General features: G+C 38.3%; 2 protein-coding genes across 5 annotated transcripts in view; one reads left to right on the top strand and one right to left on the bottom strand.

Moving 5' to 3' along the window:
* Positions 1-7,381, bottom strand: part of LOC126419777 (afadin) — a 1,120,405-nt gene extending 1,113,024 nt beyond the window's left edge. For 2 of the 4 annotated variants that reach the window (XM_050086950.1, XM_050086951.1), the window contains exon 1: positions 7,090-7,381. The gene's annotated coding sequence lies outside the window, so the exon portion shown is untranslated. The remainder of the gene's footprint in view (positions 1-7,089) is intronic. The other 2 variants (XM_050086952.1, XM_050086953.1) reach the window with 1 other exon arrangement.
* Positions 7,382-7,980: 599 nt separating this feature from the next.
* Positions 7,981-18,459, top strand: part of LOC126419561 (uncharacterized) — a 152,521-nt gene continuing 142,042 nt past the window's right edge. Inside the window, exons 1-2 of the mRNA XM_050086749.1 lie at positions 7,981-8,177; positions 16,866-17,056. Of these exons, the coding sequence (XP_049942706.1) occupies positions 8,094-8,177; positions 16,866-17,056 (275 nt within the window). The 5' untranslated portion in view covers positions 7,981-8,093. The remainder of the gene's footprint in view (positions 8,178-16,865; positions 17,057-18,459) is intronic.

The following is an 18,459-nucleotide window of genomic DNA, read 5'->3' as shown; positions in this document are numbered from 1 at the left end:
TTTTCGTGTAAGCCTGCACTCCAAATATCATCAGATAAATCTTCCTAGTACTTAAATTGCCGCAAGATATTTACAATTTCCTCTTTTCAAGAAACGTTTTTCTTACTATTGCGAGTTCCATGACACTTCCTTTAGGTACTCCTGAAATCACCTTCACCTGTTGATTGATTGTGTTGTGCTAAGAGGGACGTGCCGAGATTCTGGCTGCCAGGAACGACAAATCTGGCCGGAACTGCGGAGCGCGGTGAATATGCGCTGCCGACAGGTTCGGACGTCACGCGGGTTGGAGGTGCGTGGCTGGCCGGCATGGCTGCTTCACTGGGTCAGGTCCGGCGGCGTTGCCGCGGCGAACCCGGGCCGCGGCAATTCGCATTCCGGCTTGTTCTCCCGCCAGGTAGGTAGGTAGGTGGTTCCCGAGCTGGCGCTGTTGCCGTTGCTGCTGCCTCGCTGTACCGCGGTTGCTGCTAGAGGCTGCTGCCGTCTCGCTCACCTCTGTGGACCCGTTACGGCGGCCAACTACCAGCAACAGTTCGTGCTTCCAATATAATACGTTTCGACGATTCTAGTTGCGGCGCGGAAAAAGCCACAGCATAAGAGTAGACGTAGTACGTGGTGTAACCACTGGTTAATAAAAGGAAAAGCATTCTCAGCTTATGTTACTCCGTGAGTTGAGACATATTCCTGGGATTTGAACAATTATTTCACCAATGCAATCGAAACCAACACATAACGAGAGCCGTAATAATCTCACGTACGAAATACTGACGACGCTGCGGTATTTCACAAACTAAAAATACTTTCAAGATTACGAATACAACTTCACAGGGTAAATCCAAATTGCACTGTCAAAATTTCGGAGGTTGTGCACGGAGCTATTTTGAGTACTCTGGCGTACGGGGCCCGTTGTCTCCGATGGCTAGTTGGAGAGTAATTGTATTTAGCTTAATTTCTTATCTCCATTTATTTTTGTGTAATAATTGTTGTCTGGTCGTAAAAGCTGCAGAAGATTGCCACCCAAGGGCCTGTCGCATATTCAAACCTAACCCTGTAATATCAGCTTCCCCTAGTAGCAAAAGTGGCCGGAAACACTTCTGACAAAAGGCTATGACCAAGCTTCTACGACGACCATTTGGTTTTCAAGACTGACATCTGACACTAAAATGACCATTTACGCATATTGTTATGACAAGCAAAACAGTCTTTGGTCAGCTGCATCTAGCAATGGCATAATCAATCCCTGACTAGCGTCTAAAATGCAGTCTAGTGTGACGAATACTGTCACGAAAATACGAGATGACTAATGTTAACATAATGAATGACGGTACAATTTTGTTTTGCCTCTCACTTCTTGGTGGGAACATAGGACACATTCACAGTGCTAAGGGCGCTTCTGTTTCTATGCCATCTACGGACATCCTAGACTTTGGACTTATTGTTAATTGTCACTTTAGGGAGTGATTGCTAACGATTTGTTCACCGTGCCTCGGACGCGTGTCGACTGTTTATTCTGTGTACGTTGGTTATGAATTCTGGGCCCGCCTCAAACACATTATTATTATCATTAATTAATTTGCAAGCGTACAGATGGAGTTATCACAAAAGAACTGTAATAAATTCATCGCACAGAAATATATAAATACCGCACACTTATATCGAGTGTGATCAAAAAATACGGTGAATCAAATTTCTTAGCAGCAACTGCTGAGGCTACAACCATTTGACGTAATTTGTCAGGTAGCCTGATTCGCTAAGACAGGCAGCGTCAAGTTAGTACACGTTCTTACTTTGAGACAGCGTCCGAAGACGCTAGAGTGAGGTCGTGTTTACCATGTCCGTCGTGTATATTGGATTTCGAATAACTAAGTTCTGTTTCAAGTCGAAAAAAAGAAAAAAAAAAAAAAAAAAAAAAAAAAAAAAAAAAACGCCAAAGAAACTGAAGAAATGTTGAAAATGGTGTACGGCGATAATGCTGTAGCTCTGAATACTGTATAGAAGTGGTGTGAGCCATTTAAAAACGCAGCAGACATGAAGGATCGTCTTCATTCAGATTTGTAGTTAGAGACGAAACCTGGGCCTATGGCTATAACCCTTAAGACGAAACTTCAGCGTTCACAATGGAAAACCAGTGAATCTCCTCACCATAAAAATGCACGTCAGCTGAAATCTAATATCAAAGTCATGTACATTTTTATTTCCACATTGAGAACAAAATGCGATACGAGTTCTTGCCAGGGGGAACAACTGTAAATGTCGAATTTTACAATGGCGTAGTGCAAGTTTGCGAAACGAAATGCAAAGAAAAACACCATAACAATGGGCCAATGGCTTCTTTCTTCATCACGACAACGCACTGTGCCACATCTGGGTTTTATTCGCTAGTTTGGCCGGAAAAAGTGTTTCCGTCCGTCCAAATCCACTTTACACACTAGCTTTCGCACCAAAGTAAAACCGTGCTTAAAGTAAAACGTTTTCACACCACTCCTGACGTTGAGAGGGCCACGAAAGAGCAAAAGAACGCACCGCCGAGATCAGCGTTCCAGAAATGCTTTTTCAGTCATTAATTCAACGTTGGGATACGTGCATTACTAGCCTAGGGCAGCAATTTGGAGGAGATTAAATCAAATTCCATGTAAGCTTATCACTTGATTCATCGTATTTTTTTATCACACTTCGTACTTTCAACTACGACGAGCATTAAACTATTTTTTCGCATATGGGTTCTTTGAAAGCGACACCTTATTTCGGCACTTGTACATGAGCATGAATGTTTTTTCGATACTATGCAAACTTCAGCCTGCAGCTTTGTATTGGTCTTTCTGGAAACTGAGCGACTGTTTGTCAATACATCACGTATCTAAGGCTTGCGAGAAATTCAATTACGCAAACAGTGTCGATGTAATTTTCAACGTTGGGACACCGACAACGAAATGAAGAAGAAAGATTAGGCTTAGCGACTCCTTTGAAGACGACGATATTTGTGATAGAACAAAAACTTGGATGATGATGTTTGGTTTGTGGGGCGCTCAACTGCGCGGTCATCAGAGCCCGACAAACTTGGGTTGGGGAACGAAAGGGAAGGATCACGACTAGGCGGTTTACAAAGCAACCACGCAGCATCTGCCTTCAGCCATTTAGGAACATGGCAGATAACATAAAATCTCGATGGCCGACCGGGGATTTGAATCGCTGTACTCCAAAATGACAGTCCAGATCCTTACCCTCATACTAACTCGTTCCGTACAACGAAACGTTTCCGTGACATTCTTCAAGCAGGGCGCTGTCACTGTTGTTTAGTGAACGCAGTAGAGCAGACATCAGATAACATTGCATGCAAGATGAATTAAACAGGAAATATAGCATAGGCCTATAAGTTCTCTAAGAAAGCTCAGCTATGTGGTTAATGGTGGTAGCTGACTGGAATAGTGCAACTAAAAGTCGTATGAAACTTCCAAGTATGCAGTAAAACACGTAAATCTAGACGGTATGGTAAATGTAACATAAGATTCCAAGTGTAAAATCATCTGCCATCTTTCATGTAAATCACAATCAATATTTCATTCACGAAGGAACAAAATCGATACAAATGATGTATAAACAGTCCTTTCCCGTCACTCACATTTTGATTTTAATCATTCGCGCCAGAACCCCGCCTGCTGCTGCAGGACATTTGCTCTTTGGTAGTCGTTCTATAAAAAACATGGAGATACCATTATTTTTAATGTAAGTACCAGATACGTTGTAGGATGGCCTCCAGTACGCAAAATCTGAACAAATTTCTAAAACATCGGTAATAATGAAACCAGTCTTTTTCTCATGTGATTTACCAAACACCATGGTTCATAGCAATCAGGTGGATATTTCTTGTCTTCCAAGAAACTTTTAATTCAGCACCACATAAATAGTTATTTAAAAAAAGTACGATCATCTGGAGTATAGGCCTATAGTGAAATCCATGGACAGGTTGAAGATTTTTTTGATAGAGAGGGCCTGCACGTCGTCATGGAAGTGTACTAATGGGCTCTTGCTGTTCGTGTTGTACATAAATGTTCTAGCTGACAATATTAACAGTAACCACAGACTCTTTGTAGATGGTGCAGTTATCTATAGTGAAGTATATCTGAAAAAAGTGCACAAATATCTCTGACTTCCAAGCAGGCCTAGCGCCAAGATTGGGTTAAGTATTCAGAAATGTTAAATTGTGCACATAAAAAAAAGTAGTATGCTATGACTTTAGAATCAATAAGTGTACTATGTCCCCTCCCCGTATGGCTCCCATACGGATTGCGGAGACTTGATGTTACAGTATGCACAGAGGAATTGAAATGGTCATTCTTTCCTCGCTCTGTATCTGAATGAAAGGGGAGAATCCGTAATGTGAAACATTTGGATGAACCCTCTGCTTTATATTTCAAAAGTAGTTTCTGGACACAGCGAGTTATTAGCGGGGCCCTCACGATTATGTGAACCGATAACAAGATTAAGATGATGAAACAGTCTTGCTGTATTCTTTGTACGCCGCTTACTTGTATTTGGTAAAAGTACAATGACATCGTGCCACACAGGGGCTATAAATATATTTCTTTGTACTACAAACTGTAATTGGGCTGATTGGAAATGAGTTTACTATTGCACGAGCTATGAATAGGTTTATACTACTCGGATATAAATGGTTACGGTACGTAACAGCTTACATTTTTTGGAGGAAATGAAAACACTTCTCTTATTTGAAACACAGCATGCTGAAAGTATCAGTACATTAAAAAAAAACTTTCACATCAAGAATTTTAAGTTTAGGGACTCTGGCGGGAGACGGGAGTGAGAGTACCTCGGTATTAAAATAGGATAATACATATGGTGCAAACGAAACTTCTTTCCATCAACAAAAAATTAAAAAGGCGTCCGCACACGTTTAATATTTATTGACAATGCCAAATCCTCAATACATTGAAGCGACTTTCACACCATCAATACTGTCAGCTGGCAACACAATTTTAGAAGGTCAAACATTCAAAAAGAAGCATATCATAATTTTATTTGCTATAGCCAGTAAACAACACGAAATAGCGAAAGGGTCCATGAAGGGCTGAAAAATGAGATGTTAATTTACTGACTAAAGTCGTCACCACGGACCAGAAATAGGCTATTTCAGACTGTTTTCGTATGTGTCCTGCATCTTACGACTGATAATGTTGATACGACAAAAACTGAGGAGGAAAACACGTTAGTGAGAGAGGAAATGACAACTGGCGAGAAATTATGAGTAACTTTGCGATGTGTGGTGACGGGCAGATCATTCGAATGCTTGAAGTGTAATGCTGTAACACCAAGAAACACAATAAACAAAATTGTTATTGAAATCTGTTAAGTAATCATATCTGTTCTTAAATTATATAGTCAGATAACAAACGCAAAATATTTTTTTCATTTGTTAGCATAATGTGCGGTGGCTGACATGTATTTTGCAGACCTCTACTACTGTTACGTGTGTACGGCGCCTTCAAGCCTCCATACTTTTCTACCTGCTACATAATTCTACAATAATACGCCCAATATGTTTTAAAGTAAATAAAGAAAGCAATGCCATATTGTATGCTCCACTGATCTCTCTAAATTGATAAATACGACAAGCCCTGGACCCGCAGTAGGCAGGTGCGGGGTTAACATTGTCTCCCGGTCATATGTATTTGATTCTCCCCCTCAATACGTCAGTTTTCGCACTTCTTGTTACGACACACGGGCAATAAATATCAAGCTCCCATTCTTAGCCACACTGAGCTTCTGCTCCTATGTGCCGATTTTAATGTATTCGCTGTCGACAGAGTGTTAAACTCAAACTTATGACTTTTCAGGTGCTTCACCATTCTTTGACATAATTTGCTAATTACTCTTTTAATAAATCGCCGCTACCTAACTAATTCCGTGGTGTACCACGCACCCAGCGAAACAAAAGGTGGCGGCGTTGACCCCCTTCAGATAGTCATGTACACAACAACGTGGAGCCCTGCTATTTAGAAAATGTATTCATGACACTTTTGACAGCCGGCGTCGAAAGGCAGGAAATGCAGCAGAAACGCCTGGCAAAGGAACTTTTCGAGGACGTAACGTTATTATCAATTCATCTGTCTAAATGTGGTTCGTCCGTTGATGGCATTTTACTGTACTATTTTAAACAATTTTACATATGGGTCTATACACTGAAGTAACTGGTAACACACGAACGGCATGTTACTGCATAGAATGACAGTATTACGACAGCTGAGTACTTCGTTCAGCACGCCCAGTTATCAATAGAGGCACCATATGACAAACAAAGACAACTGAAAAACAAGCGCGGTTTTCACATTTAAAGTAAATTACGGTATCTGGTGAACACACTTCCCGATTTCGCATATGTTCGTGCTTATGCTTGAGTATGTCTCTTCGAACTGTCAACACTCCCGTGAAAGTCAAGAGGCAAAATCCAAGTTTATAAGACGCGTCAAAAAATAGGTATGTGTGTTAAGGAAAAACGGAACTCAGTGCTTTGGACGTAATGAGAAAGAAGCCAAACGGATTTACTCAATCTACGAGTATGACATTACTAAAAACCGCCTGAGATAAAAACAGGAGAAAGCACAAATCTGTTTTTAATGTCTGTTACCTTGTTAAGTACTTTGTTGTTCTTGTAAACAGTAGTGCCCACGAGCTACTGCTTTGGGGTGCGTATGGTTTCCATGGCGACCCATCTGTTGTCACAAACAATTCTGCGGAGCGTGGATTACACTCATTACACTAACATCTAGGACGTGGAATATGAAACTAGCCTGCAAGGTGTTAGGTTGGTTACATCGTGAAGTAATTACGTATTTTCTGACTACGAATGCAAGAATTCATACTTCCAAATCTTACGTCGAACATTGTTATTTTCTGGAAGAGACGCAGTACAGTAAATATTGTTTTATGAGTTCCCGTAATCATGGGATCATTTTTATGGGCTTTCTCCCTTGTTATGTTGTTTTTTGAGCTAAACAAGTCACTACAAAGGAATACGGTGAGTCAGCATACACGTTAGAAACACCTAATACGACGTGATTTCCACCAGTCACTTACCTCTTTGTTTACTGAAGCGACAATGTGCGAAGCAATGAAACGAAAATCCAGGTGAAGGGCTGACAAGGCTGGCAAACAACACTGCGAAAAACCTGTTTACGTCACTTGTTAAACTCCATCACAACAAAAAAACCACTTTCATACATAATCAAACAATCCACACTTCACTATTGTTGCGATTTAACCTCCTGTATCCAATGGCACTTCCATGACCAATGACGAAGACATACACAAAAACAAAACAAAAAATTACAAGTTTCGAACTCACTTCGGCAACCCGCACCACGGCAACGCACACCAAACATCCACTGCGTGAGCGCCTCCTCACGGGACTACTGCGCAAGCGTCACCAAAGCCTTCAAAGGTCCGAGATATACCAGTTGCAAACAAAGAATGTAGTAATTTTTTAAAAATTTTTATTTTGGCTTCTAGCAGGACGAATGAAGTAATATTGGGAATAACAGCATGGTAATTTAAGAAAACCATAAAAGACATATTATTGTGAGAGTTTTTCCTATAAATTGTACCAGTTGGAGAATATCCAAGTTGTCTACAAATTTAACAATTGACGTGGTAGCCCATAAGTTTGTAGGAATTGGCAAGCAGAGTTGAGAAAATTCAACTCATACTAAATTTTTCTCATATACAATAATTGCAGGATACTCGCTACATGAATCACTTTTTGTTTTCTACTTAACCACCGAAACTGAATAAGAAGAATCTGAATATAAATAATTTCTTACATGTCTGCAGTTATTTCGCGGATATTTGTTAGCTACTGTCGCAGATATTTGTGTAAAATCCTGAAAAATCTTAAATCGAAAGTGTTTCGATTAGATTTTCCACTGAAAGTGAACAACTGTTTAGTTCGTGGTTTGGCAATCATGAGACGCAGTGTGCGGGCAAAACAATGGAATGTGCAGTGTGTGTATACAGTGTTCAAATGTTAAAGTGGATAGAATTACAATAAATGCGAAGAAAGCAAATATACATCGAATTTGAAAATGCCTGAAAGTATTGCTGATGAGGAAGACGACGAGATCTACAAAAACTTACCAGATTTCAAATATGATGACACGCTGAAAAAGGTAACTTCCATCTCATGATGATAGTAATGTGGTACTATCCATTTGTGTGCTGGTAAGCAGGTGACACGGGATCTGTTACTGCGGCTTAGTCTCTGAGCAATTTTATAGATGAACAAATTAACAGTTATCAAATGTGTAAAAATATATCAATATGAAAAATCTCTTCAGTTCACAGAATACCATGATCACAGCTTTTTGTACTGCATCTCAAATTACAACCAACTATATATGTTCCCGATAATTTATTACATATTTACATTCAGAGGCAGATTATTTTCGGTCTGACATTTACAGTATTTCCCGTAAAATATAGCATGTCATTGATAACAAATGCTATATGAATATTATGAAGTTGACGTTACTGCTGATATAGGCACCTTAAGCCACTTTCGAATCTCAGAAATGAAAGATATCAAATGACTATGCCAGTAGTATAGCTTGAATTTTTTTATTCACTTTATTGGAAATCCAATAAGAGACACAACAGAGATGAAAAGCAATATAAGTTACTCATTGCAGTACAAAAAGAAAAAAGTTATGTAAATACATAAAACTGCTGCAGGTCACTTTTTTGGCTGGTTGCAGTTTTATGTACTTACATTCAGGAAACTGTCACTGGTTCTAAAACTTCCGTAATGGATAAGTTTAAAATAAGTTAATGTAGTTCTTTCATAATAGCATTTCTAAATTTCTCAAACTTTGATCTTTGCAGAGCTTTGTTCAGCATGTCTGCCAGCTGTTCTTCTGTACTACAATACTTTATCCCACACAAACCTTCTCTATACTGTTCACTAACATAGTGAAATTTCACATGTGTATGTTTGCTTTGCCTAACTAACTGTCCTGGTTAGATCATTTGGATAGCACTTTGATTATGTACATGAAGAATGAGCTTCACTTCTCTTCTGGATAACTCTGATCAGCATCATAATAGACATTTAGATGAATAGTGTCACACTACTCCTCTATCTTCAAATAAAAATGGTCACAAATCTTCGTATCTTGTAGGTATCTCAGTGTATATTTTGGTAATCCCTTTTCTTAGGGTCTTCTCTAAAGCAGCTCTTATAATTGTTTGTAAATGTAAGATATGGTCTGATTTTATATGAGAAATACAGAACACTCTCTATGGCTTTATGATATGGAAATTTAATGTGTTTATCTTCTTGATTTTCTTCACTTGTCTTTCCCTCTGGAACTGATGAAGTTGTCGTGTCCTTATAGTAAGTCATATTGAAGTTTTCAAGTAGCCTACTTCCTTGTCATGCTGTTCTTGATATAGTATTATTTGATCCTTTTATCTTCGTATTTGTATCACTAGCTACATATCTGGATTTTGTACTACAACCAGTCAAAAATACTACTTATGAATCCTTTTGTGTTATGATTCCATCATCAACATATATAGCCATGTACATTTCTGCAGTTACATCTTTAAATATGCACTGATCCGACTTCAGCTGAATTAATCTTTCTGTTTTTAGAAAATCTGTGAGAACTTTACTCCATCTAGATGGTACTTATTTAAGCATACACAGTGTTTTCTTCAAAACAAATTTTTCCAGCATTTTTTAATCCTTCAAGTATCTTCATGAAAATCTCTTCATCCCGTTTTCCATATAGAAATGCTGTTTTTACATCAAACATCCTGATGGTGAAATTTTTCTCTGCTGCCAGAGCAATGAACAGTCTTAATGAACATATATGTACAACTGGGCTGAATATTTCCTTTAAATCTATACCCCTTCCTTGTTGAAAACCTCTGACAACCAGTCTGGCATTATATTCACTATCATATTTGACTTTAAAGACCTATTTGCTTGCTAAGATCTCTTTCTCTTTTGCCTCCTTTTGATTGATCAACTTCCATGTTTTATTCTGTTCAAGACAGTTATTTCCTTCTTTTTCTTTTAGTCAGGTTTCCTTATCTTGACAGTTAATACATTTTCATATGTAAGTAATGCTGTTTCATAATTACCATAGTTTGAAGATTGCTTCAAATTGGTTCTGTCCATAATGTTGTACTTTCCTGTGTCTTCATTGCATGCTCTTTCATCTTGATTTTCTGGGTTCTGAATTTCATTTGTGTTAGTGTCATTTGTTAGTTGACCAATAATGAGATTTTACTGTAGAGTTTTTTCCTCACACTCTGTTCAAATTCAGCATCTCTTGACACAGGAGCATAACCAATAAAAATGTGTGGATTACTTCTTTCATCTAGTTTCCTTAAGTTGTTTAGATTTTTGGCAAAAACTTCTGATACAAAAATTTGAAGTCTTGTTGGATCTTGTTTTTTCCCAAACCACTTTTCTGCAGGTGTGGCACTTTGATAGTTGGATTCAGTTGATTAAGTACATAGCTGTGAGCCCTCAGTCCCCCCATGGCTCTATCTTCAATTTGCTAATGAATATTATAGCTCTTTCTGTGTTAATGATGTCATATTTAGTCTCTCTGCTTTCCAATTGAGTTGAGGACTGTAAGTAATGCTGTAGTCTAGTACTATTCCTTTTCTTTGCATGAGCTCTTAAAGATATGGTTTCTGCATTCAACACATTTATCACGTTATTTTTGACACTTTTAGATTGGAATTATTTTCTCTTTCTGGCTCATATTTTCATATGAATCTTGGAGAGTCTGACTTGTCGTTTAGCAAATAGGTTACACAACAATGAGTGAAATGCTCTAATACTGTCATGTTGTATCTGTATCCATTAAATGCTGGGGATTTTATCTCTCCACATGTTTCAGTATGTATTATTTCAAGTGGCCTTGTTCTTCTTTCTCTCACAGTAGAAAATGACTTTCTTGTTAGCTTAGCTCTCACACAAGCTTCATAAAATTGTTCTGTGGAGCATAAACTATTAGGAACTCCAGTGTACATGAGCTTCATCTTTGAAGTGCAGCTTATGCATGGATGAGCTAGCTCCTTATGCCATTCTTGTTTTTCTTCTTGTGTCGGTAGTGATTGCATTCCTGATTTAATGTTCACTTTGTATAATTCATCTCTTGTTTTGTGTCCTTTCAAAATAAGTATTTGATATTTATAGATATGAAAGAATGTTCACTAAACACAGCTGTACAACTATTGTCAGTGATAGTGTTCACAGACATCAGATTTCTACACACTTGAGAAACACACATAACATCTTTGAGAACACAGTTATCACATGCAGAGCTGCCTGTTGATACTATTTTCATTAACATATGTTTGGCAACTTTCACAGCACTGTGACAGTGTTTCACATTTGTTAACTTGCCCATTATTAGACACATATGTCCTGTTGTATGTGCACTATCAACAACCATGTCCATATTTTCTTTCTCAATGGCTTCATGTGAAATCTTATCTTTGTTACATTTATATGCAACAAATGCAGTGTTTTTGTTGGTGTACTGTTTGTTGGTTTCTTGAGTGACTAGTTCTTAAAGCGTTGAGTAGTGGATATTTTTGTGTTGTCTTTGTTCTTAAAATAACAATTTTCTTCCTTATGATTTGTCCTTTTGCAGTGACAACAGGGCTTGAAAGATCTTAGTTTTGGTTTCTGATTTGGTTTCTATTTTTAAAGTAGCACTCTTCTTCTTTGTGATTATTTTTCTTGCTTATAGAACACTGTTCTTTCTTCTTAAGCATCTTGCATTCTCTTACAAAATGTCCAGTCCACCACAGTTGTTACAAATTGGATCTTTTACTTTTCTATCATTCCCCTTCTCTTATGAGCCTTGCAGTTAGATTTCCCACATACTTCTCACCACTGGATGACGAGAAAGTGTTTTAACTCATCTGGCAAAATAGACGGTAATTTCCAAGAATGGTTGCCTATCGAAGTCGCGGGGTCCAAACGATACATATCGAATGTACGACCGTAAATCGATCATGCGACTCTGGTAGCGGGTATTATGAGTATGTTGACTGTGGTCGCTACAGCAACGACAAAAGAAGACTGTTACAAAAATACCTGTAAATGCAAAGGAGACGACTTACTTTGCTCGTCGTCGGTGTTGTTATCGTGTGAAAGTCCATTACGGTGGTGTGGATGGATAATTTGGAGAAGTCAAACCATGTATTTTTCCTGATACTCGTTCGTTTCCCGCACTGTCCTCAATGGAACTGTAAATGGTGTTTCAGCATTGAAGCTGTTCTTATGAAGTTTTACACACTTCGCACCACCACAGTCTACACAGTCCCTTCTTTCCTCGTCCGGTAGTATTTGCGACAAAAAGTAGAACAATGTTCTACGCTGGATAAACATGGAATTAGATTTTTCCATGTGAGAGAATCTGTCGAAGTAACGTCAAGAACACCAGACATCCCACTCACTAATGACATCAATTGTCTGGGATTCCCTAGCAACTCACAAATAATTCATGGAGTCATGTAATTTAGAGCAATTAAGTGAATGACGGAAAACAGATAAAAATGGCGATCACAAATAATTGACCACATCGCCTGCTACCAGAGCCGCATGATAGATTTACGATCGCACTTTCGATATGTATCGTTTGGACCCTGCGACTTCAATAGGAAATCATTCTTGGAAATTACCAAATAGACAGTATCTAGGGTATGATAATAGTGTCTGTCATCTTTTCAGACTAGAGACAATTCAGTTCAAATGCTATATTCAACAGTGGACTTATTTTACTAGCTATTTCCCTCATTTTATTGTACTTCAAACAACAAAATTCTTGAAGCATGAGTTCTTTGAGAAGTCTCTCTTTTGTAAATTGCTTTAAGTTTATTGAACCCTCTAGCTAGCTATTCTGTACAACTTAAAATTCATGCCAACACACATCCTTTGACACTTGTCTAATTTATCAAAATGTGATAGTTTCTGCTAACTATACTGCATGTTATGAATTGAACCAATGCTAAACTGCAACAAAAGAACAATATGCGTCCAACAATTTATCACAGAATGGCATTTGCTACCTTTATCATTGTTTGCATTTCTAGTTTTTCAGTTCCATCCAGCATATCGCAGAGATCTTCAACATCTTAGGGGTTGAATGTACTGCTGTCTTTAAAGCGCTTATACGTCACAAAGTTTTTTGTTTTCTTGAAGTATCTTTTAAGTGGATTTTCTCTTGTTTCTCTCTTTTTTTTTCCAGAACACTGGGCCCATAACCTGTTGAGTTTTTCTATAATTTTATGTTCACTTTATTGGAAATACAGTAAGACACACAACACAGATAAGAAACTACACAAGTTACTCTTTGCTATAACAACTGACCACACACATTCTTTTCATATATAAACTCTTAGATAACTCTTTTTTTTATGATTGCCAACCTCTTAAAACGTATGCAGCAAACATTAGTGTCTTAGGGAAAGAAAAAGAAGAAATTAAATGAAAGAAAATATTTAGCATAAAATTTTAATGATTCACAACTGTTCCGAAGGAACATAACCCCTCTAACACTGTCTGGGTATGTAAATACTGATATTGTGGAGGCAACATGTCATTTAACAATAAAAACCTTCCCAAATGTAATTACCTTTTCATTGGTTTTTATTTTTTAGAAATCAGTATGATTCTCATGTGTTCCAGTTAGGGGAGGCCATATGTCATATTAAGATGAAAAGCATTTGTTGCTCAAACAGCTATATGGAGATTATGTTCTTTTGGAGAAGTTACTAATTGTTAAAATGTCATGCTGAACCTTTTCTTTCATTTAATTTCTTCTTTTCTTTCCCTCTTATTCTTTTTTTTATCTAACCACTTGCTTCTTAAGTTCTGACTTATTTTTGAAAACAAGTGTTCTTACCTTGAGGGGGACTATGGAAGTGTCCAATTCCACCCGTCTGCTTTGACTCATGACATTATCAGTATGGCAGAAACTACCATTTTCAATGTCTCACATGATGTCACTACATGAAAATACATATAAAAACAATAAACGCCTCTCTCTCCAAAAACATAATCAAACTAACGGGACCATCACAAGAGATTGGGGTTTTTTGGATGGGGACAAACTAAAAATAGATATATAAAATCATGCACCACAATCCCAAACCACACAAAATGACGAAATAAAAACAACACAAAATTCCTACATTCTGCTGCAGTCACAATGTCTACAGTAATCGGTCACTTCCCTTCACCTAGATGGCTCAACTGCAATTGTCAGTACCACAAAATAAAAACCAACAACTACAAAATTTATAATGAGATTGCAACTATCGATACCACAAAACCAATACCTTAAACAACAAATCTGAAATTGAACACTCCTCTTGACCTATATAGGTCAACTACAATTGCCGATACCAAAACACTTAGAGCTACGACAGCACACTCTTGGAATCGGACACTTCCCTTGACCTATATAAGTCAGCAACAACTCATGATACCAAAACACATCTACAACTACATAAACTGGAATCAGATACTTCCCTTAAGCTACATAGGTCAACCACAGGTGACAGTACCAAAAAATCAAACGCCTACACCTAAGATAAATAACACAGAACCAACAACACATGAAAAACCCCACAAAACGTCACAACTTGCGAACAATAGACCCAAAAGAATGACTACTTACCATGAAAAAATTCCATCGCTACACACTAGGTTAGCCACCCCAATAAAACACAGCCCCCCCCCCCCCCTCCACGCACACACACACAAACAAAACACAACCAAAAAAAACTCCCAACCCACCCACAACCTACCAACCCCAAACCCAAATCCCCCATCCCCACCCAAACTTCACCCTCCCCCAAAAACAAAAATCCCCCAACAAATAAAAACCACAAAATAAACGAAATTCAATCTCACACTACAACTCAAAAACAACTGCAACAAAACAGATCATCCACAACATAATCATAACACCCCCCCCCTCCCCCCCCACACACTCACTCACACACACACATTTTACTAACCGCCCTAAAGAAAAATGCGAAAAATGCAATACTCCCCAGGGACGCTCTTCTTCCAGCAGTACTCATCTAAAGGAGGTTGCAGGTTAGAAGAGCGCCTCTTCCCCCTCCCTATGACTGATTTAAGTGCCCTCCCTCCCCCCAAAACCTCTCTATGGTTTAGCACATGCCCCAGTTTCATAATTTTTGAACTCTAAACTATGATTTGCAACTAAATGATCTAAATTCCTCTTCCTCAACACCCCTATATGACAAAAAACCATCTGACAGTACTGTACGCGCCGCCTCTATATACTCTTCAATTAACCCCACCAGTTCACTCTTCATATGCCCCTCTAAAACCCAGAAAACACAATCTGCATACCCATCCTGTGAAATAAAGGCCCCCCACACCCATAAACCATCCAGAGACTTACCCCTCCCATATTTTCTCTTTCCAAATTACAATTCATCTATCTCGACCACCACCCACAGCTCACCCAAGTTGTTCCTATACTTTACATATTCTGAACACACTTCTGTACAAAAAGAAAACCAATCTATAACCGTCCTCTCACTCCCTCCAGTCTAATGCCGGCAAAAACTGGTAGAGGATCTATAACAAAATAATAAGTCAGCAAAACAATCTCTCTCATGGCCAACCTAAACTTCTCAAACCGGTTACTGCGCCAAATGGAGCGCCAAAGGTTATCCCTTCGACACCGCCACATATAACAGTCCCTGGTCCGAGACGCCAGAACTGTCGCCAACTGCATATTCTCCCTGCAGAAATTTTATGAGACACATCAGCCCCTCCACCATCTCAGCAAGCAACCTTGAACTGTTATATTTTACAGTCATATCCATACCTAATAAAAGAAGCCACAAAATAAATTGAACGCCTTACCACACGACAAACAGCAAACCAATAACACCAGTCGACATCGCAGCCATGGGGGGATAAAAAGGGGTAACTCACTGAAACCAATTTCAGTGCTTTAATCACAGGCAATCCATCAAATCATAGGCAATCCAAAATAATTCCCACTGCGACCAACAGCGCTCAGATGAACCCAATACACCACATAACACTCGAAGCATACACACATTCGCCACAAGTGGACCACTGCAACAAGACGACATCTACAAACACAACCAATTTAAACTAAACTCTGCACCATAACCCAACAAGATGAAATCTGCTAACACAACCAACTCGTAAACTAAACACCGTGCCATCATGACGTCACACACTACAACACCCTTACATCTTGGGTCAAAGCAGACATGTGGAATCGGACATCTCTGTTGACCCCCTTGAGGAAGAAAAGGAAACAAGAATATCAGTTACCCATTGCTGAAACAGCTCTGCATTATTCATGTTACTTTTGTGTGGTAACAATATTTGCTCCATTTTTAATGCATATTATTAGAACTACATCTGAACTCATCTTTGTCATTACTTCAGTCATGATATAATCCACCATTTACCTACATATCCTCCACATTTTATACATTTTTCTTTAGAAGTAATCAAAGAGAACTTTTGAAACATTTTATTACATCTCAGAATATTTTGATGTACATAGTGTAATTATATCTTGCATAAATTATGAAAAATATCCATTTTGGTGAGACAGATCAAAATATAAGTTTCTCCAGTTCGTATTCCAGTTAGTTTATAATCCCATGAGTATTGTATTTTGTATTACATAATTACTAATGCTGTTTGTTGTCTCGTACTGGTTATTCTCTTCTGACATCAAAGGTCCATGTTAACAGTTGGCCATGAATTACAGCAACTCTGATGACTGTAACACTTTCAGCTTGAAAATGCCAATAAAGAATTACAAGATCGTATTCGACATCTAGAGAAGCAGTGGCATGAAACAGCAGAAGAAAATTTGAAACTGAAGGAAGAGAATCGCCAGTTACACGAAAATATTTCGTCTCTGCTCAAGACCGCCAATAATGAATTAAAGCGCAAGGATAGAGTTATTGAAGAACTCAGGAAAGAGTAAGTCTGAATGTAACATTTAATTTAACATCTTGTGTTACTCTTGTTATATCACAGTAAAAGTGATTTTGTACTAACAATATTTGGTTTGTAATGTTCTGTACTTTACTGTCTTTAATTAAAAAGTCGAAGCAGGCAAGTTTGGAAGGTAAATTTTGTTTGGTGTCCTAAATATTTGATGGCATAAATCCTTTTCCCTAGTTTCCTCACCTTCTAATCTCAAAAGATAGCAGGAGATGTTTGTGCTTTAGCATGAATGAAAAGCTCTAGCAAAAGTATCACAAAAGGAATGTGTATAATTGTATAAAGAATCTTTTCAGAATGAGACAGTTCTTGAAACTGGACCAATGCTGTAATAAGGCAACACCAGGTGTAAAAAAAACTGTAGATTGTGTAGCCTTACCTCCGCTCTGTAAAAGAATGGATGGATATGTGTGTGTGTGCGAGTGTATACCTGTCCTTTTTTCTCCCTAAGGTAAGTCTTTCCGCTCCCGGGATTGGAATGACTCCTTACCCTCTCCCTTAAAACCCACATCCTTTCATCTTTCCCTCTCCTTCCCTCTTTCCTGACGAAGCAACCATGGGTTGCGAAAGCTTGAAATTTTGTGTGTGTGTTTTTTTATTGAGCCTACCTACCAGCGCTTTCCCGTTTGGTAAGTCATGGAATCTTTGTTTTTAATATATTTTTCCCATGTGGAATGTTTCTTTCTATTTTATTTATATCAAAGAATGTAATAAATATCAAATGAAACGACGAGTTCACTGTTACTAGTCACTATTTATTTTTATGCACGTAATGTTTTGGAGGTATAAAATTTTCATCAGGTAGATTTTTGTAGATGAGTGTGGTGTGGATGTGTTGTGTTATGTCTTTGGTGTAACATGTGGAACTGTTTCCATTGGTTGTTGGCATACACAATCACACAAAATGTCTGCAACTCGTGGTCTAGTGGCTAGCGTTGCTGCCTCTGGATCACAGGGTCCTGGGTTCGATTCCTGGCTGTGTTGGGGATTTTCTCTGTCTGGGGACTGGGTGTTTATGTTGTCCTCATCATTTCTCCATCATCATCATTTGTGACAGTGGCTAGATTGGACTGTGTAAAAATCTGGACTGTGTAACAATTGGGACTTTGTACAGGCACTGACGACTGCACAATTGAGCGTCCCACAAACCAATCATCATCATCATCATCATCATCATCACACATGTAACCCCAAAGTCATAACTCAACACATACATGCTGTACAAATCCACTTGTTGATGGAACCTCCAAAATGTATCATGCAAATAAATAGTGACTGGTAACAGTAAATTGGTTTAATTTGTTATCAGCAACAGTCATGTTAAATTCTAACTAAAATGTTCACATTAAAAAAAAAAGTAATAAAATTGTCACGAGGAT

The sequence above is a fragment of the Schistocerca serialis genome, chromosome 9 (genome assembly GCF_023864345.2).
Source record: "Schistocerca serialis cubense isolate TAMUIC-IGC-003099 chromosome 9, iqSchSeri2.2, whole genome shotgun sequence".
Classification (NCBI taxonomy): Eukaryota; Metazoa; Arthropoda; class Insecta; order Orthoptera; family Acrididae; genus Schistocerca; species Schistocerca serialis.
The sequence above is the reverse complement of the archived record's forward strand: the minus strand, read 5'-3'. Positions and strand labels throughout refer to the sequence as shown.